The sequence below is a fragment of the Pecten maximus genome, chromosome 8 (assembly GCF_902652985.1).
Source record: "Pecten maximus chromosome 8, xPecMax1.1, whole genome shotgun sequence".
Lineage (NCBI taxonomy): Eukaryota > Metazoa > Mollusca > Bivalvia > Pectinida > Pectinidae > Pecten > Pecten maximus.
In genome coordinates this window covers 17,038,298-17,060,713 of record NC_047022.1, presented here as the reverse complement: position 1 = coordinate 17,060,713, position 22,416 = coordinate 17,038,298, and the positions used below count along the sequence as shown (strand labels likewise).

General features: G+C 37.0%; 2 protein-coding genes across 2 annotated transcripts; both read right to left on the bottom strand.

Annotated features, from left to right (window-relative positions):
* Nucleotides 1-475: 475 nt before the first annotated feature.
* On the bottom strand, nt 476-7,127 carry LOC117333355 (properdin-like). The gene is made up of 8 exons (XM_033892619.1): nt 7,040-7,127; nt 6,489-6,625; nt 5,929-6,043; nt 5,384-5,560; nt 4,035-4,205; nt 3,406-3,570; nt 2,893-3,024; nt 476-1,517 (listed from the first exon to the last, which is right to left on the bottom strand). Coding segments are annotated over exons 1-8 (1,116 nt in total). The 5' UTR covers nt 7,041-7,127; the 3' UTR covers nt 476-1,299.
* Nucleotides 7,128-12,595: 5,468 nt separating this feature from the next.
* LOC117332159 (semaphorin-5A-like) lies at nt 12,596-20,537 on the bottom strand. The gene is made up of 6 exons (XM_033891043.1): nt 20,498-20,537; nt 20,153-20,323; nt 16,264-16,434; nt 15,670-15,834; nt 15,137-15,268; nt 12,596-14,930 (listed from the first exon to the last, which is right to left on the bottom strand). Exons 1-6 carry the CDS (start codon nt 20,535-20,537, stop codon nt 14,737-14,739), a joined length of 873 nt encoding a protein of 290 aa, XP_033746934.1. The 3' UTR covers nt 12,596-14,736.
* Nucleotides 20,538-22,416: the final 1,879 nt, after the last annotated feature.

Genomic DNA, 22,416 nt, shown 5'->3' with positions numbered 1-22,416 from the left:
AAGTAAGAAATCAGTTTTACACACGTAGATCCAATGGCCTAGAGGAGATTATCAAACCTGACTAAGAACTCCATGACAATGAAAAGTAAGTGACATGTTGATTTACAACGGTAACTATATATCTATTTAACTAGATCCCTGTATAAAATTACTCTACAATTTTGTCTAAATATATTTTCAATTTTGTACGGTATGAAGACTGTCTTTCCGACTCTCTGTCTGATTGTCATATTAAAGTTCTTCCGTCCGTCCGTCCGTCAATTGTGATACTGTACATGTACATTTGCCGAGATGTGACGAGTGGCGAGAGAGCGGTCATTTTGGCTTTTGATTCAATTGTCCAACAAATAATAATAAAAAAAACAAAAAAACTAAAAAACAAAAAACAATAAAAACAAATCACAATATGTATTTTTTTTATTATACCAGAAGGAAGCAAATACATGAAACACTTTGTTTCCAACCTGTCCATCACTACCGATGTATCGAGCTAACCTCTTAGATACATATATTGCATTTAATGTTTACCTTCACTCAATGGTTAATGCGATATTACTAAGACCAATTAAACGAACCAAGAGGCAATAAAGGCCGAAATATTCCTCATAACTTAACTAATCACCCCATCAGATCATCAACATTTAATGTTTTAAACCAGGGTCTGTATTCATAAAACTATTCTCATGCACAAGCATGAAATCTGTGATTTCAACCAAGCTTTCTTTAAACTCGCTTAGATAATAAAATAGCAGTTAAAATAAAACTCGAAAAACATCGAAAATAATATCTCGCCCGAAGTCTCTCCGAAATTTCTTGAAATCATTGAAAACACATTAATTGAGAAATCATATTATATCACCAAAAAGTATTTGATCCTTAGCTCAAAATATGTAATTGAGCACGAGTACTGTTTCATGAATACGGGCCCAGATATAGTGTTTTCAAATTTCTACCTTTAAAAGCATGCTGAATTGGAGCTTGTCTATACATGTACAACAAATATGGTCCGCCATTAAAAGCACAGTTTCATAGAACGTATTACGTGAAAAAAGGGAAAATAAAATGAAAAACGATATACATAACGCAGTTCACATACTCGTTATTCTAATTCAGAAAAAAATACATGGTAATCACAATTTTGCACCAGATTAGTAATGATTTGATAGTGTGAAATCAGGCACATATACATACGCACAGGCAATATAAATATCGTGAAATCAATCGGGAATGCAAACAACAGCCTTATAGGTATAGTAGTATTGAAACTTGTTTCAGCAGAAATCGTTATAGATGTTATTATTAAACTTCAGAAGTTCTACGGCGCCTGGGAGTGGGGCTGTCTGTAAGTGGTGACGGTAAGACTCTTTTCCTGCGAAGGAAATATTGGTAGACGTTCACGAAGTCGAAGGCAAAGATGAAGGTGAAAGGTATTGAAAACATCAGAACACCAAGTAGTGCTCCTATAATTTTCGAGGATGTCCGGGAATCTGGAGCGGAAACTTTCTTCCGAATGGCCACTGAAATTCACAAAACAAAATATTTCCTTTATAATTATTTAGACTTGTGTTTACAAAAGACACAGAGGTTAACCATAGCATCTTTAAATGTGAATTAGGTAGATATTACTGAGGAGCTCTTGGATGAAAATATCTGATTTTTGATTTAAATCACTATCATATCTTTTCGATTTGGTCTATACAGCGTATTTACGTTTCCTTTACAATATTAACCACCTTTCACAATTCATTTCTAACCAGTTGTTGATTTGGCGTTTTCTCTCCTCGCTTTCCAATCATTTCAACTTGATTTTTTTTTTATATTTTGTTAAGTGTTTTCATTTGATCTTTTGCTATTAAGGTACTTATTAATAGATTGTGTCAAAGTATTATTCATTAAGCATGATCATACATGATTGCAATACTCGAAAGCTTCTCAATTTCTTTGAAAGGCGCTAATATCTTGTACGTGTTTTGTATATTCCTTTTTTTACAAACACTCGCGTTATTGTTCCATCTTATTGACTTACTTAATGTCTAAGAATTGCACAAAAGACGCTTTACAGCTAACAGCACCGTTAAATACAAAGGTTTGTTTAGGTTTCACGTCCTATCTATACCTAATGTCATTTCTGTGTGCGACATGCATGCGTGTGGTGAATGTTTGTGTTTTGGGAGGCTGCGGTATGTTCGTGTTGGTATCAACTGTATAGTGCTACCTCACTGAAGCATACTGCCGATTACACTCGGTTTGTCTCCCTGGTAACACAATACACGCATATTGATGTTCAACCTACATGTACTTTATTGTGAATACAAAAACAAAATACTAATGTACTTCTACATATAAAAGTGTAGTTATTGTTCCGGATTGTACTACCCCAAGTTTCACTTTAAAGCCCGTTATACCACCAACGGGCGAATCAATGGTCCCAGTCCAAAAGTGCTGAACGCTCATCAGAAGGAGCAAGGTCTCTGCCAAGAGACAGAACCCAAAGCCTTACTCACATGGGCGATCGCTCAACTAGAGGGCAACAGTGAGGCAGAGTCAAGGGAGGCTTAAGGATGTATAACATGCTAGAAAGAAGAGAAAAGACAAGATCCCAAATTTAGTCGCCTAAAGAAAGTCCTACCTGCAGTGCTTGAATATTGATTTAGTAATACATATAGTACATGCCACATTGATTAAGCATATACAGCTGTGTCGGCTGGCACAGTCATGATTACCAGCATGAAGACAATGCTTCATGATCTGCAACTGACTTGTGCGATCAGCGAGTAACTAAATATTATAATAATACAGCATTATACACGTCCACTACGAAGTAACATTGACTTCGTTGAACTGCACATGTACAATGCATGATAAACTCGCTATTGTGTCGTCACTACTTACTGGCTGTTTGGGATTTGTCAACTGTTAATTCCTCTTTCAGTTCATCTACTGCGGCTGCTACCTCTGACAAACTCATATTTCTAAGCACCGGCATACGAGATCGGCGACATCTACATTTAGGCTTGAATACATCTAAACCAAATTAAAAATAAATTATGAAGTCTCATTTAGCTTCAGGTGTATGCAAAGATTAATAGGTATCTGATAGATAAATTCGTGTACAAACAGTAAAGTACATAGCACATTCCAAAACAATAACATTTACCATACTTCAGAAACTCATTATACATGACCTCGGACAGGACAAGCTTGTTAGACCAAAGAAGAAGGACAACTAACCTATTTATTGAATTGAAATTGGCCGTTTATTTATTGAACGACAATTGAAATAATTTGCAATGCAAGTTGATATTTCAACTATATACATGTAATATCCATCGTATGTATCGAACTTTCGTTCAATCAAAGTTATCAAGACGACCACGTGACAAATTAGTGTTTAAGTGTAAATACCTGGCGCAAGCGCACACTGCTCGGAGTCCAGGGCTTTGTCAGGGCAAAATGCCCCGCCGTATTGTGGGATCGGATTTGTGCATTTCCTACATTTTGACCGGATGACATCATTATTAACAAGGGAACATGGGCTCCAGCTTCTCCATGGCGACCAAGCTCCATCCACTAGAATGATACAATGTTTATTGATGTCTAAGCTAACTACTTAGGTATTACTTATACAAACATGTACATTTCTAAAACTCAGTATACTTCATTACCTGAATCTGAATCATTGAAAAGGCTTCAGATGAATTTCTCTTTCCTAAGTTCCCCCTGACCCTTTAAACATGATGTTATATTGCATGCACATTCTCCGAAACTGTAAATTATACAGATGAGGGGCCGTGGTGGCGAAGTGGTTAAGGTGCCCCGACAATTTATCACTAGACCTCCACCACAGGGTTACAAATTCGAAACCAACGTGGGACAGTTGCCTGGATCTGGCCGTAGGCCGGTGGTTTTTCTTCGGGTACTCCAGCTTTTCTCCACTTGCAAAACCAGGCACGTCCTTAAATGACCCTGGCTGTTAATAAGACATTAAACAAAATAAACCAAAATAAGCCAAGTACAGATGAAAAGAAGAATACCAGGGCACGGTGAAAGTTCACACTGAGCTGTGCCGGCGGCATCTCCATCGCAAGGCAGGCCGTTATGAGCTGGGGCAGGATCATCGCATACTCGAGATCTAACCTTTGATCCGAGTTCACATGTTACCGAGCAGATGCTCCAAGGGCTCCATTTTCTCCATACACCGTCAACTGCAAAATTAATCTAAACTTAATTGATTTTCACATGGATTCACAATTGCAATTTACAAGGTCGAACACACGATACTCATTGCATGTCTAACCTATGGCTCTATATAACACTGCGGATATGTAAAATGTATTACCCAAACTTGTGGAGATTAAATATAGATAAAAGACAATAACTATTATGAATTAGGAAATAAGGATTTACATTGGATGCTTGTGTCAGATATGTTATAGTCGTCAGAAACTGAAGTTGAGTTGATCGTGTAAGAATTTTGCATCAGGAATGGTTATGAGAAATTGTTCACTTTCCATGTTTTCTAAGACCAAGAAGAAATCAAATTATCAGATTCAAAGCTTTCCAAGACTTTAAACAAGAATTTTGATCTTGAGGGAGGGCGGTGTATATTCTGATAGGTTGCCTCTCTATGTCTTCGTGACATATAAATTATAACAAAATTACAAAAACATGTTTGAATCAATACAGTAGGTTTTCATGATTGCAATTAAAACAGGGAACTATCCGCTGATTACGGGAAATGCTTATACACCACTCTCTATATTTACATGTAAATGTGCTACAGAATTATGTCATACACGCATGCGTAAACCTGTTTGGTTGTTTGGAAGAATGGTAGAATAACGATCGAAGCCACGCATCAGAAGCCCAATGGCGATCAGACGGACCAGTTGCTGCCGCGAAGAACAGAAATGGAGTGACAGAATTGTTTTATAGTTTACGATTTACAGAGTCAATACAAGAAAGAGATATATGTTAAACGGGAAAAGCCACCATGAAATGACAGTGAATCTTCTCGGCATTCGATTAACAAACTCACGCGTTTTTGTTTATCATCCGGAGATATAACCTGGCAAGCACAGGGTTTGTTCATGGTCTATTTTTGAGATAATTATTACATACTTTAATTATGAATTGTTGAAGTAATTGAGCAAACTTGAAGGAACTAAACTGAGGGTATTTAGGTATTTTAAACGTTCGTGTAACTGCTTGAGGTCGCTAAATCGAGACCCAGCGCAGAGTATTTTTCATTACTCTAAACGGGAACTTTCTTCTAGTCTGAGCTGTACAACAACAGCGAAAAGTAGACACCAAAATCACATCATTTATTCTGATTTTGTCTGTACTATGATTCCAACATGAGTGCTAAAGAATCAGTACATACTTGGACAAGGTATTTCGCCACAATGTATTACTTCACTACTGGTACTAGGGTTAGGACATTGATTTCCTCCATTTTGTGGTGCTGGGTTATCACACGAACGGAACCTTTTCTTCGTACCACCTCCACAAGACACTGAACACATCTCCCAGCCACTCCATGTACCCCAGGAACCATCAACTAAAACGTAATGATTAAACTAAATCATCTCAGAATATGTGTTATTTTATGTAATGTACGAGAAAAAAAATGTCACTTACCTCTTTAACAAATGAAACAGAAAAACAAATAAAAATCGTTCAAGCCTCTGTCACAACCCGCCGTACGGGGTACGAACACCCCCCCCCCCCCCCCCCCCCCCCCAAATAAAAAAAAACAAAAACCCGTTGGCCTCGCACGACCTCCTTTTGAAATTTTTAGCACACACACCGCTCGTAGGCAGGTACTTTGGCTGTTGAGCATTCCTACAAAATTGACGGCATAACGACTCTCATCATCAAATGATGATTTTGTGACTGTAAATATTATTTGTATTCGATTTTACCTACCAATGCAATGGACATGCAGATAGTCGGAATGGACGAAGTTATTGTTGATGTTTGTGCAGTAACCTCCCGGGCCGCAGTCGTAATGTGAACATTTGACATTCTTCATAAACACTTTCTGAAATGAATGATACAAGTCAGTGGTCATTCTTTATGCCGCATTTTTGAAATGTCGGAAATGTACAGAGTACTGAAGCTAAACAACTAAATGAAAAAAATCTAAAATATTAACGTCACTGCAAAATTACTGTAATGAAAAGCTTAAAAATAAAAACTTAAAAAATTAAGATTTATATATGAAGAGGAACTATTCCATATCAGTATTACCACTGACAACAGAAAGGCTTTACTTGTTTTGAAAAATAGGTCAGGTGGCAGGAGTCACACGCAATATACACGCACTCGCCTCTCACTTAGATGACCGGGATTCCATTTTGTTATGGGGTCATTTGTAAGGCACAGCTGTTTCAAACGAAGTGTCCCGGACATGTGTATTTCTCATAAATAATGAATGTAACACGAAATAAATGACAAATCAATTTTAAATCTTTAAATCCATTTACCTTGGCCTCCCAATCGCTCACTTCATTCAATTCGGTAAACCAACACCCTTCTCGGCATTCCTCGTAGGCAGATCGCTTGCGTCGTTGTTGCATATGAAGAAATGACTTAGCCCGAGTTTCGGAAATGACTGCCTTCACTTCAATAATAAAAGACAATAGAACAATAACCAATTTAAGATATAAAACAATACTATAATGTAAATATTTCCAGTAAAATTCCATGACAAACACCTGATACAAAATAGCGATGATCATATTTCAGCGGCTACATGTAAAATGTAGTTTTTCCTAAATTTTGACACACGCTGCATTTAAAGGAACTTTTAGATAATATATTATGATGGCTACAATACTTAAAGTTGTCTTCAGTGGTAATAAATTATTTTTTTTTATTTTGCTACACGAAGAGAAAACAAATACAGAGACTACAAAAACAAGCAAAACCCAATATAAGAGAAAAACATTAAAAAGCATGAACCTTTCAATACTTTTATATGTAAAGTACGGAGATGAAGTATCTTAAAGTACATTTGTATAATAGATATACTTACTTTAATACCATATACTTCATCTAAAGCATTGTTATCTTATCCGCATTTTTATCATATAAAGCACTGTATCATCTTCCACTTTATTGTTATTTGATTAAAGCTTTTGTTTCATCAGCATTTTATATCCCACTTTGCTTGTACATGTAGTAATTGAGTTACTGTAATACAATGTACGAGCTGATTAGACTGTACAACGCATATGTTATACATTTGATATTCATTGGACAATAGCAGTATATATAGATATATACATATGTATATCGCTGCCATAATCAATACAATGTTGCTGTAACGAAACCACTGGTGGGAATACCGTTTCCATTGAATGATTAATTATTTGTATATTTTCTGTGTCTAATGAATGCCATATGTCGAACGTTAGTCACAATATTATCCTGGAATTAAACTGCATGAAGTTTGCATTGGGGACTCACAAAAAATATCAAATTAATTTTTTCTTTTTGAAATATGATATTCACTCAAATAGATTTAAGCAGGCATAATGACTATATCTCTTTGACTAATTTAGCGTGAATTCCTGGTTGATTATATTATTGTTCTGTTTGGTATCAGTATTTCGTACCGAACATGACCGAAGTAATGAGAATAAACTCTGGTTAGATATCTCATAGCGATGATGATTTTTGTGCTCCCTTGTGGCTAAACATTGATCAAAGAACGGGATTAGGACGGAATGTCACCAGGCTGTATGATAAGTATGAGGCTTCATTATCATATCATGAATTTTCCTTTTCTTGGTATAAACTCCCTTCTTGTCCAACGTACGATAATTCAATGCCGTAGGTGATTTTATTTTGCTAGATATGCGATTTCAGAAGTTCAGATACTACTGATGACGGACACAATTCTTGTTGCAGACAACGGGAGAATGTTTTCTTTTGTCAGAAAATAGTAATCTTTTGGTATTACTACTTCGATCTCAGCTCGAGAATTTGACATTAAAAGGTATATTTGTCCTTTGACCTCAATTGTCATAAGTGCTATTATTAATGCGAAATGAAAGCGTTTACCAGTCCGGAACATTTGATGTCATGTTTCCCTGTTCTTAAAAGCTAGGATTGTCTAAGAAATAGATAAGTTATTAGCACATTTGAAGAGGTACATAAGAAGAACCAAAATTAATTCAACTCCACTATAGAGTCAGTAATACTAAGGACCAAAGTACTGGTGCCTAGCTAAGAGGTGTCCGAAAAAATCTGAAAACGGGTCAAAAGCTAGATAGGAAGGAACACAAAATCCATGCCTTAATGGATTTCATAATATATTTAATATTGCCTTTCAAAGGAACGTTAGGTATATATGTATATTATGAACCGTATCACTATTCAAATGGATTAAAACGTGACAGGTCATGGTAAACCTTGAAGAATGAAAAGTTCACCAGCAGCTTCTACAACTTGTAGTCTGAAGGGATTGCCTAAGACGCAAACTGTCACGATTCAAACGAATTGCAACATGACAAGTAGATTACAGTGAACATTTCTTATTCCCTCACTTGTTTTCATTGATGTTGAGTAGAAATGACGCTTCAGTTAGATGTAAACGTACATATTTTAGCGGTAATATTATTTTAGCGCCTTTCGCTCTTGAAGCATTTCACTTGATTTTGATTGCGATAATAACATTATCTGTATGTTATCCCTACAGAAAATCTAATGCAATCATTCTGTTTGTACTGATTTGTTATAATTTGGAAATGCACGACAATTTGAGTACGTTTACAGCAGTCTAATTTCAATAACCTTGTATATGTTCATTTCAGTTCGTAGTAATCTAATTGGAAACATTAAATTACTTCAATGACATTATGACATTGCTTCCTAGATATAGGATGTGTGCACAAAGTATTTGATTTTTATATGTAATGAAGCTACACTCAACGCGTATAGAATTTAATGTACTACAAATGTAGTACATAAATGCAAGCAATATCGGGGTCGACTTTTTATCATCAAAATGTTTAAATCATGTTAAAGATACAGCAACTGTCGCAGGAAATTACAACAACTGTCATAAAATTGTCAAGCATTCGTTATACAATTATATAACAATCGTTGTACAGGAGTACAGCAACAATCATACAAATGTACAGCAACCGTTATACAATTGCATAGCAACCGCCATATAATTGTATAAGAGTCATACAATTGTGCGGCATCGGTTGTCACACAAGTTTAGTATCCGCCATACAGTTGTGCAGCAACACAAACAAATCAGGATTATAACGACGTAACAACAAAGTCATAATTCTAGTTAAGAATCGCTAAACAGAACGTAAGGTATGCAAAAAAAGGCTACAACAGGACCACAGGGGCCTGGCACGAATTCTACACCAGGACTACAGGAGCCTGGCACGAATTCTACACTACGACCACAGGGGCCCGGCACAAATTTTACACCAGGACTATAGGGGCCCGGCACGAATTCTACACTAGGACCACAGGGGTCTGGCACGCTTCAACACCAGGACCACAGGGGTCTGGCACGAATTCTACACCAGGACCATATGAACGCGGCACGAATTCTACACCAGTAATCCATATACAAATTTATGTTTTAATGCAGACAATATATAGGATTTTAGGAGTTTGAGGGTTGCGAATGTCGACAAGATACCTGAAATAATGCAGATAAACGTGAATAAATGAAAAAGCAATGTAGATAAAACGCTCATGAAATAAGATGGTAGAGAAGGATATTATTTTCATCTTCGCCCACGCTCTCATGTAGATATATACTTACATTTCCTTTGTGAGTATTCCCCAGAGTTAGTGCTCTGCTTGTCATGCATAAGATGTACATTCTCGTATTGGTGACATTCAGTCAACACGTTCAGAACAGTCAATGTAACCCATGTGAAAACTTTCAGCATGTTTCCGACCCTGTTGAAATATTTGATAGTCTTAATAAAAAATCATGCTGAGAAGTCGCATTATGATAAATGGAAATTTTTCGGAAAAAATAAATAGCCTGTAATTAATTTACATCACTTGCAAAACAAGTTATATCAATTTACGGTAATCACTCTCGTTGGCCCGGATAAAGGAACGCGACTGGTTAACTGTGAGTACCCGGAGAAACTCATGTAATAGTCCAGGATAAACTACAGCCGGCCTTTACATACGAATAAATCACCACAATGTTATCTTAATAATGCAAATGACCTACAGAAATACTTATATCATTATTTGTCAGCGATAATTGTTCAAAATGTAGAGACACAAAAAATTGTCATTATTCCTTTAAAAATATTATCCATAATTAATAACGCTCCTCTTTTGTCTATTTTTGTCTCCATTGTATATTGTTGACTCGGAGCCAGTACTGGAATTATTTACGATTAATGGTTTCATGCACGAAATAAGTCCCAATTCATCCGGGAAATCCCTGTTGATAGACATTTATCGTTTTTTTTTATCGTAACCCATTCTTTATATCAGCTGTATAAATCATTATATGTATAAGTAGCATTGTGTCATTCAATACCAATAGCGAATACCGAACTAATTAATCATAATACAAAGTCAACGTCAATAAGACAAGGATTAAATACGAACAAAAAAACATATTTGTATGGAGACCCTTTTAGCCGAGTGGTGTCCCGATACTTTATCACTAGCCCTCCACCTCTTGGTCGTAAGTGGGGCAGTTGCCTGGTACTGACCGTAGACCGGTGGTTTTTCTCTGGATTCTCCGGCCTTCCTCCACCTCCGAAACCAGGCACGTCCTTAAGTGACTCTGTCTGTTCATATGACATTAAACAAAATAAACCAAACCGATATTTTAAACGTAGAAGGATAATAGAACGAGGCGTTCCTGGAGGGGAAGAGATTTAGTATGGTGACAACGGAACCACAAGGCAACTGACACTATTTATGAAAACGGCAAAATAAAATAATAGATAGCGATATAAAATGTAATAAGTTGAAATCTAGAGGATAAGTTAAGTAAAGATATGTATATATAGCAGGAAAGGGGTCTCGAAGTATATACCTACAAAATTCCGATCAAACATTATTCAAGATCTAAAGCACGGCATTAATGACATCTTACGATTGCTTTTATTTCTTTTGTAGATCAAAAGTTTCTTGGAAATAACGTATTTAATCTAAAAACGTTTCCAATGGAATTCCGAAATGCGACAGTTTAGGCTGAGTTAAAACACGGGTCTTCGTCTCTTTGTCATCGAAAATAATATCTATGATATGAATTATATAAGTGTACTCCATAATATTGGATAATTATGATAATCACGGATATTGAATAATATTAAACGTTTTCTTTTGAGGGTTTTAAACATCCTGAAGATGGTATAATTGTACGAATATTTTGAGCGACACGAGAAACAGCAGGCACGAAAGAAATGGAAAGATTGACACCAGAGTTAAAAGGAAAGAAACAAGAGGCCCAAAGGCATGAACGGTCACATGAGTTTTGAAATATACAGTCAGTTTGAACCTTTTTGGCCCCGCCCATCAGCCGCTGGAGGTCAACCAGGGTCAATATGTGCTGTCAAAAACTACCATCCCATATTGATAATTCTTACCAAGTTATATCAAATTACAATAGAAATTCAACCAACGATAGTCAAAACTGTTATTTCCCTATGTAAACAATAGTAAGGCTTATCTCCACCCCAGGGGTAAACATGAGACCACAGAGTCATGACATTCACAATATTTTGAAAAGCACCTTAAGACCCTTCCACCTAGGAAGAGTATTTATTGTTACCTTATTTGGGTCTTGAAAAGAAGATTTTTAACATTTCTCTCAATTTGGCCGTGTTTGGACCCGCCCATCAGCCCCTTGAATCAGTCAGGTCAACATGTTCATACCATCAAACAGTCATCCGATACTGATCATTATAACCAAGTTAGAAATTAAATCTAATAGAAATTCAACAAACGATAGTAAAACATATGATTCACCTATATAAACTTTTGTATAGTTTACCCCTAAACAGAGACACGTGAAACAACAGGGTCATGGAATTCACAATTTTGGTAAAACACCTTAAGACCCTTCCATCTATAAAGAATACTTGATTCTATCCCCTAGGGGAGGCGACCATATAATTCACAAGTATGGCTATACTTAATACATGGACAAATTCTGCAAAATTTAATTGAAATTGGTTTCTGAGGTTTCTGAAAAGAAACCGAAAATGCAAATGTTTTACGTTCGATGGACAAAAACGTGTCATGTGACATAATGAAGAGCTCGACGCCAAAGTTAATAGGAAAGAAAGGGATATATGATGGCTACCAAATGCTGCAATAGGAGCAGCATATCAATTTGTTATCATCCAATGTCATCTATGTAAAGGATGACAGAACAGTCCCGATTCTTTGCAGACCTACATAATTCATCTCTTATCATATAGAGGGCATGCATCAGGTCATAAACGTAATGTCTCTTATGACTAGCAATATACATCAGCCAGAATATCTCGATTCTATAAAGAGCATTATCAGCAGTCTTTAATGATTTGATATGCAGCTGACTGTCTGTGTAATGACTAATGAGAATGTGTTGAAAAATCAATATGTTTATTGTATCACTAGTACCAATAGCACGAAACATATTAAATATTCATCAGATTCATCTGTTTTATTTACAATGTGATAATGATAAATATACATAAATTAACATAGCAGTAAAATATCGGGTCTGCAATTGGAGCAGCATATCAATTTGTTATCATCCAATGTCATCTATCTATAAAACAACAAACGACAGTAATACAAGCTATTAAAAAAAGTAATGATAAAAAATGAAGTATGTATGTACAGCAGGCATTTATTCTATTATGACAAAATATCCATGATAGTTTTTAAAGGGACATTCTGTTGTTGAAATGAGTTGATGCTATAAAAATAAAAGTAAACGGGGATCTTGTATTTTGCGCAACTAGTAAATGTGATAAACTTTACCGTAATACATCACTCAATGTCCGAAGATAACCCAAAGTTCTTGAAAATTTAAGTTTTTGAAAACGTGACTTCGACCCGAAGTGTGAAAATTAAACGCCGCCAACGACTATCAATACGGGCATGCGCATACAAATTCACTAACAAGAAAGAAAATGACGGATGCAGCCCCCGAGTTAGCGATTACCTGATGGGTCACTGAAATCGGAATCAGCGAGAACACGTGGACACGACAATATAGCGAAAGTAATAAAAGTCGTATATATATCGGCAACCAGATGAACAGTTCGAAAAGAGCGAAGGAGGCCACATCGGTCGAGTCGAACGAGGAATTGGCATTGCTTCTGCGAGATATTCGACTCAAAAGCCAGGCAGTTTCGTAATGAAACTATGCTCAAAGTTAAAAATGGCACCGTTCTGACAAATCACAGGCATTTAAACTAAATATTACCTCATCGAACACCAATTAATGAGAAGTGAAAGTTTTGTGTATTTATCTTGGTACTAAATTTGTCGGCGTTTCCTTTTTGTACATACATGTCACAGGCTTTGTTTACACGATACAGGTGTTTCGCCCCGTGGTGCTCATAAGTATGCAACTTTGTGCAAGTGCCACTCGAACGAAGGAAAGACACTTTAATATAATACTTTTCAAATATATCCGTTTGTTCATTCAAAAGCGTCGTTGACAAATTATTTGACATTTGATCTGCGATTAAAAACAGCCTACCACAGAAGACTGTCAGTGTAAAACTTCTCCTGTGTAAACATGGTCGTTCGAACTCTTCAATATCATCAGTATTCGATCCATATTAGCATTTGTTTCAAGCGATTGGTTGAGCGAAAATCTACATCAACGTAGGTCAATACGAACTTTCGGTATTTTTACGGGCGTCTTTAAAGTACATGTTTTGCAAGTTACCATTTGGCGCTGTATTATCCATTTCAATATTCAAATGATGAAAAAAAAAATTCTAAAAAGACAATCTATCTGTACAGTATAGGTAAACATATTAAATGTTCATTAAAGAAAGGCGTTAAAACTACTTATCTCTGTTCAATCATGTATGAATGGTAGTATAAAACAAACTGGTAAATCGTCTTACACGCTATATTTAAAAAAAAGTATTTCAGAAACCTAATGGATTATTTTTTTTCAAAGATTTTGAATATTAGATGTAGCCGGCCGTTTGTACCGAAGTACCAAATTAGTTTTCTTTTGATTTACGTTCACATTTCAGGTCCATTTTCCCGCCGAGACTGCAAAGGACACATAAGGTCACCATAAGCAAGAACAAGATAACTTTTACTACATTTGAAGAAAAATATGTACAATAAGATACAGTTTTATAAAAGTCACAGATTTGTCTGTCAGAAAGGAGATACCGTTTTTTGTCTTTAACGTCAAATGAATCATTTTGTTTGTAGCCAACAGCACACGTGTTAGTTTTTTATCACCAGTAACACACGGATCACTTATGTTTCAACATCAACACACGTATCAGGTTTTTTTGGGTCTTTTTTTTTCAGCAAAAACAAACGTACGTGATTCGTCATAAACAGCACGGGAATGTATTTACATCTTTATATCACCTTAAACTTCACACACATGTTTGTTTAAGTATCACAAATGGTGATGCTTTTATCGTCTTTTCGCCGATGTCATTTCCGAAGCTTTTGACATCACTGTCACCTATCATAAGCGACAAGTACCCTTTATCGATAAAAGGTATATAGTATTCTACATCACTGTTGACTTCCGGCAGGTCCATCTCCTGGTTCGACCCCCACCTTGTCTTGTTTGAAGTATCTGTAAACGTTTAGAAGATCAAGACCGATGACAATCGACAACGGGATGATCAACATGATTGTGCCCAGAACTCCTATTGTTTTTACTGACGATCTTGTATCTTTCACAGATATTTTCTTTCTGATAGTTTCTGAAAACAAAATCCAATACCTTTAATGACATATATTATCTATTCTTGTCTTTCACTTAGCTTGTAATGTTTTGCTATACTCTTTAAAAGATCAATCACAATCATCGTCGTATTCAGACTATTTTCAAGCTAATGAAATACTGCCACCTGTAGTTGAGCATAATTCAATAGATTTTGACATTTGGCTATTGTTCTGATATACTTACTTGATAGTTTGGACACATCGACGCTCAGCTCCTCTTTGATGTTGTTCACCAATTCCACTAATTCATCTGCACTTATGTTCTTAGCCACAGCGACTCGCGATATCGGACATCGACATGGGCGCCGAAGAGCAGCTAATGGGCAAAAGAATTAGACCATATTTAAACAATGGATGTTTAGCAATTAATGCTATGTTCGCCACCACGTTATTTAAGTGTTCGATAGGCATTTACGTATGCTGTCGGCAATAGATACGAATGCACGGGTGTTATGTTATTATGATATCATTAACTAAAAGAGTCAAAGATTGAATTTATCGCATAATTAATATGTGTCGTCTCTGAAGAGTGAAATTCATTTATGATTTCACTTCCCTTACGCATGTTTTTGGGAAAAGGGCGATTTAACAATATCATAGATGAAAACACATTGGTGATCACGTGAATAAATCGTGTCATTGCAATAATGTTGAAAAAGCGTCACGTTAAATCTAAATAATTGAATGTTATACAGCTCAGATATGCAAAAAGCTTACATTTCGGAATGGCACACCGCTCAGAATGTATACGACGGCGAGGACAGCTATTTCCCCCATTTTCAGGGACAGGGTTAGTGCACGTGCGACATCTTGTCCTTTTGACATTTTTGTTCACTAAAGCACATGAGCTCCAACTTTTCCAGGACGCCCAACCTCCATGAACTAAGCAAATATGCATGCATATAAAACATTTAGATAATTATCTAACACAAACATGTCATTACTGCTTAATTTCAACTAAGGTATTGAATGCGTACTGTTTATGAATTAGAAGGAAGATCATAAGTTGTGTCTTGTTAAATCATAATGATTAGATTTTTCTCCTGGAATATTTCCCTTACACATATCTGCATTTCTTCAGGGTCAAACATCTCTATTCAAAAGCCAAACATGAATTATTTAAGGGTTAGAACTTTGGGTTTAATAACTGAATAAGTTTGTTCATCCACATAATCCTAGATTTACTTGGCGAACACGAATTCGTGCAACAACTTGAAATTGCAAAACCAAGACAACATACATGTTACAATAGGAATAGAGGTACATGTAACAGTAAATATTTGAGATGTTCCTTTACAGATCATATTTTACCTGGACATGCAGCCAAAGTACATTGTTTGGAGTCGAAAGATCTTCCTTGGCAGTAGATACCGCCATTGCTGGGTGTGGGGTTGTCACATGTACGATTTCTAAACTGGTTTCCCGAATCACAGGTTACAGGACAAGCTCCCCATTGTTCCCAGCTTCCCCAAACGCCATCAACTGTAGATCCCAAATATAACAGAAGACATATAAAATGAAAATTCTAATTAAGTAGCTCTTTTGACATCTCCGTTACAGAAAATATGAAATATATATGCAAAATATAGTGTCTATATTGCTAATATATAAGGAATATGTTGTGAAAGCAGAGATACTACTATCAAGAAATATTAACAGATAACGAAATACAACCATGATTCTAACCCATAATTGACATAACGTAGGTAAAATATGATCAAAATATACGATAAAGACCTTTAAAAAAAGTACAAAGGTAATGAGACCACTATTCGGACGAGCAACTGCCATTGCTTCATCGGCGATACTTGTGTGCCATGTTGGTCTCAGTCGAATTCTGGTAATGCCACGTTCTCTAAATGAGGACTGTGGTTGATACATTGAAACATTAATAACGATGATTGGGTCATTGTTATTTTATTGATAGAGCATAACATAGAAAATATCGCTTAAATCTCCCTTAATAATAACCATTCCGTGTCGTCAATGTAATTTAAGGACACAAACATTTTAAGTACCTGTAGATTTTAATTTAGTTTTAAACAAGAGGCCCATAGGGCCTGTATCGCTCACCTGGTTGGATTAGACCAAATGTCAAAATAATGTTCATATTCAATTTGTTTTATTTGTAAATCTCAAACAATGCTATATATGGTTATAGTGTGGGAATCCGAACTGCTTTAAAGATGAATGAAGTCCAGACTCTCTAAGGTCTGAAAGACCTCAAGAATTGTTTTTAGAACATGCATTCATCACTTTATGACTAGTAGCGATGTAAAGGAATTACCTCTATTGCCCCTATTGGGCCCCGTCCCTTTGGCCCCTTTGGAGTCATAGCCACCATTTATGCAAAATCTGTTCCCCTTCCCCCAAGATATGTCTGACCATTTGGGTTCAAATCCATTCATAACTTTATGACTAGTGGCGATTTAAAGGAATTACCTCTATTTCCCCTATTGGGCCCCGCCCCTTTGGGGTCAGAGTCACCATTTATGCACTATATGTTTCCCTTCCCCCAATGATGTTTCTGATCAATTTGGATTCAAATCCATTCATAACTTAATAACTAGTAGCGATTTAAAGGAAATCTGTTCCCCTTCCCCCAAGGATGTTTCTGACCAAATTGGGCCAAGAATGTTTCTGACCAAATTGGGTTCAAATCCATTCATAACTTTATGACAAGTAGCGATTCAAACGAATTAAATCTATTTTCCCATTGGGCCCCGCCCCTTCGGCACCTTTGGGGTCCGAGTCACCATTTATGCAAAATGTGTTCCCCTTCCCCCAACGATGTTTCTGACCAAATTGGGTTCAAATCCATTCTAACTTTATGACTAGTAGCGATTTAAAGGAATTACCTCTATTTCCCCTTATGGGCCCCGTCCCTTTGGCCCCTTTAGGGTCAGAGCTACCATTTATGCAAAATCTGTTCCCCTTCCCCCAAGGATGTTTCTGACTAAATTTGGTTCAAATCCATTCATAACTTTATGACTAGTAGCGATTTAAAGGAATTACCTCTATTTCCCCTATTGGGCCCCACCCCTTTGGCCCCTTTGGGGTCAGAGCTACCATTTATGCAAAATCTGTTCCCCTTCCCCCAAGGATGTTTCTGACCAAATTGGGTTCAAATCCATTCATAGCTTCATGACTAGTAGCGATTTAAAGGAATTAACTCTATTTCCACTATTGGGCCCCGCCCTTTGGCCCCTTTGGGGTCAGAGTCACCATTTATGCAAAATCTGTTCCCCTTCCCCCAAGGATGTTTCTGACTAAATTTGGTTCAACTCTATTCATAACTATATGACTAGTAGCGATTTAAAGGAATTACCTCTATTTCTCCTTATGGGCCCCGTCCCTTTGGCCCCTTTAGGGTCAGAGCTACCATTTATGCAAAATCTGTTCCCCTTCCCCCAAGGATGTTTCTGACTAAATTTGGTTCAAATCCATTCATAGCTTCATGACTAGTAGCGATTTAAAGGAATTAACTCTATTTCCACTATTGGGCCCCGTCCTTTGGCCCCTCGGGGGTCAGAGTCACCATTTATGCAAAATCTGTTCCCCTTCCCCCAAGGATGTTTCTGACTAAATTTGGTTCAACTCTATTCATAACTATATGACTAGTAGCGATTTAAAGGAATTAACTCTATTTCCACTATTGGGCCCCGCCCCTTTGGCCCGTCGGGGGTCAGAGTCACCATTTATGCAAAATCTGTTCCCCTTCCCCCAAGGATGTTTCTGACCAAATTTGGTCAAAATCCATTCATAACTTCATGACCAGTAGCGATTTAAAGGAATTACCTCTATTTCCCCTTATGGACCCCGTCCCTTTGGCCCCTTTAGGTTCAGAGCTACCATGTATGCAAAATCTGTTCCCCTTCCCCCAAGGATGTTTCTGACTAAATTTGGTTCAAATCCATTCATAACTTTATGACTAGTAGCGATTTAAAGGAATGACCTCTATTTCCCCTATTGGGCCCCATCCATTTGGCCCCTTTGGGGTCAGAGCTACCATTTATGCAAAATCTGTTCCCCTTTCCCCCAAGGATGTTGCTGACCAAATTGGGTTCAAATCCATTCATAACTTTATGACTAGTAGCGATTTAAAGGAATGACCTCTATTTCCCCTATTGGGCCCCACCCCTTTGGCCCCTTTGGGGTCAGAGCTACCATTTATGCAAAATCTGTTCCCCTTCCCCCAAGGATGTTGCTGACCAAATTGGGTTCAAATCCATTCATAGCTTCATGACTAGTAGCGATTTAAAGGAATTAACTCTATTTCCACTATTGGGCCCCGCCCTTTGGCCCCTCGGGGGTCAGAGTCACCATTTATGCAAAATCTGTTTCCCTTCCCCCAAGGATGTTTCTGACTAAATTTGGTTCAACTCTATTCATAACTATATGATTAGTAGCGATTTAAAGGAATGACCTCTATTTCCCCTATTGGGCCCCATCCCTTTGGCCCCTCAGGGGTCAGAGTCACCATTTATGCAAAATCTCTTCCCCTTCCCCCAAGGATGTTTCTGACCAAATTGGGTTCAAATCTATTCATAACTATATGACTAGTAGCGATTTAAAGGAATTAACTCTATTTCCCCTATTAGGGCCCCACCCCTTTGGCCCCTCAGGGGTCAGAGTCACCATTTATGCAAAATCTGTTCCCCTTCCCCCAAGGATGTTTCTGACCAAATTGGGTTCAAATCCATTCATAACGTTATGACTAGTAGCGATTTAAAGGAATTACCTCTATTTCCACTATTGGGCCCCGTCCCTTTAGGCCCCTCGGGGGTCAGAGTCACCATTTATGCAAAATCTGTTCCCTGCCCCCAAGGATGTTTCAGGCCAAATTTGGTCAACATCCAACGAGAACTTTTTGACTAGTAGCGATTTGAAGCAAATGTTGACGGACGACGGACGACGGACGGACGGACGACGGACGCTGCGCCATGACATAAGCTCACCGGACCTTCGGTCCAGGTGAGCTAAAAATGTACACATAGATTACTGATAATAAGACTGCGTAAGAATGTTAAACTTGAAGCAGAAGGAAATAAGCCCCCGGTGTCAATTTTATTGACCTTTTCTTGGCGTTAGCACTTGGTTGTTTATATATATATATAGCACCTTCTCCTGCCAATGTACGAAACTTCTTTTGACAGTTTTGTTTCAATGCCCGTATTCAACGTTTGCAACTAACACTTACCAGGACACGCTGTCAATACGCATGCTGTGGTCTGGACGGAGCTACCCCGGCAATTGGCGCCACCACCCATTTGACTTGGATTGTCACAGTTCCTTTCCCTCTGCCTATTTCCTGTTCCACATGTTACTGAACACTCGTCCCATTCACCCCATCCTCCCCATCCACCTGCTCCTATAAATATATAGCAACATTGATACCTATATCATTAAGAAGATTGCATTTATGCACAATTCACAAATGCAAGATGCAGCCTAATTATGGTTTTGGATCTGTTTGCATGTGATTGGTTAAATATTTAAGGGGAATATTGAATTATAACGATGCTGACTGTTAGTATATTTGAACCTTGCGTCCCACTATCGGGTTCGGGCAGTAAACCGTACATTCCTTGCACTCGTACATGTAATTGCACTGAACTTTACATCCCTAAACTACAAAGACATTTATGGACGATGTTCATCACGATATCACGATCAGTGACAAACACGATCAGTTCCGTAAATGTACGGAATCAGACGTGATACTGAGTCTTGAAGAGATTGGCCGAGATATTGAGATTGGAATGACTACTGCTAAAGACCGGAGTGTGAATCTTTCCAATAGAGGGCAAATCAAAGATACTAAACTGAATAGCACATGTACATTAAGTTACGGATATGGTACTTTGTATACCGAATTAAGAATGTCAAACCGAATTATGTATATGTTATGTTCTATTCCTCAAGACTGATTTGGGACAAATCTTTACAAAAAAAAAAAAAAAAATCCCGAAGAGAAGTCATGAAATTATAAATGAGACCATATTTCAAGAGTACGTGTATTGTAAGTTTAACTAACATAACGCAGATTGACTAAGTCTCTGATTGTGCTTCAACGTTTTGTTCCCAGTAATAATTCAATTATTTGAAAACGTGAAGCTTGTATACAGTCCAGCTATCAATAAAGGTCGTAAAAGTTAAGCTCGATTTCTTGACAGCTACCGAAATGGTATCGACAATACCAATTCTTATGTTAATTCGTTCTATTATCAGAACTTAACGATTAATAACAATTGTTAAAATTTCATTTATACTCACGAGAACATCTGTACTTAACTTCGCTGATTTCGTTCCAGGAACTGGTCGTTAATTCACAATAGGTAAAACTATCATATTGGCAGTCATTTCCACATTTGAATTCACGCGAGAACTCAATCTGAAAAGCAATTACTACAGTAATTAGTAATTTCTTTTGTTGCAATATATTAACTCCCTTCTACAAAAAACAACAATAAAAAATTATATATATGTATTGCAGTTAAGTAAGTAAAAGCGAATATAACTGTGAAAATCACTGTTTGAAAATATTATCAGACGTGATTTAAAAGCAAATGTATATATTTATATAAATAATGCATAAGTTACAGCTCGTAAGTAGACCGCTGTAAGGACTCGCCACTCGGCTTTCTAAATGTAGCATCAACAGTAAACGAGGTAAACAACGTTTTAAAACTCTTAAACATATATTTATAGAATATGTATAGAACATTTATTTACAGCATAAGCTCGTGCATAACTATAGTTTAAGCCTATTTACTATTGATAAAAAAAACACCACTGTTTAATGAGTATGAAATATAAAGTTTATTTCGCTTTACTGCTACTTACGATAGCATTGTGGCTTCCATAGTGTTCCCTCACTTCCTCCCAGGAACATCCTCCCGTCTCACTACATTCTGCTCGAGGATTATCCCCCCTTCGGACGCGATGCCCATGATTCAGGAATGACTTTGCTATTTTTTCAGTCAGAAAAAAATCGACTGCAAAAACAGAGTTGCAAAAGTTACCTAAAACATTGATGAGGATATAACATGTTTCTCGAGTGTCCAAACTAATTTAACATGGATTTATTTCAACAATGCTTTGAAATTAGTAGCAAGTATTATCTATTTCAGTTGATAAATCACACAGAATGTAGTATCAATGTATATATATAAATTTATTTTACAATTAAATTGTCTATGCAGTCGTTATTACTACTTGACAAATTATATATATATATATAAAAAAAAAAAATAAAAAAAATAGAGCTTTGCTTGTTGCGTTTTTGGCAGCAGTTTTGGCATCTTTAGGATATGTTTTCGTGCAGTAGCCGGTGGCTATTCTATTGATCAACATGTGAGAGGTCTGACGTATAGCAACTAAGAGGTGTATTGAGGTTAGTAACGTGTCCAAGTAAAGGACACAATGAAAACAGCACTTGTCGAGAGAACATCAGCTCTCTTA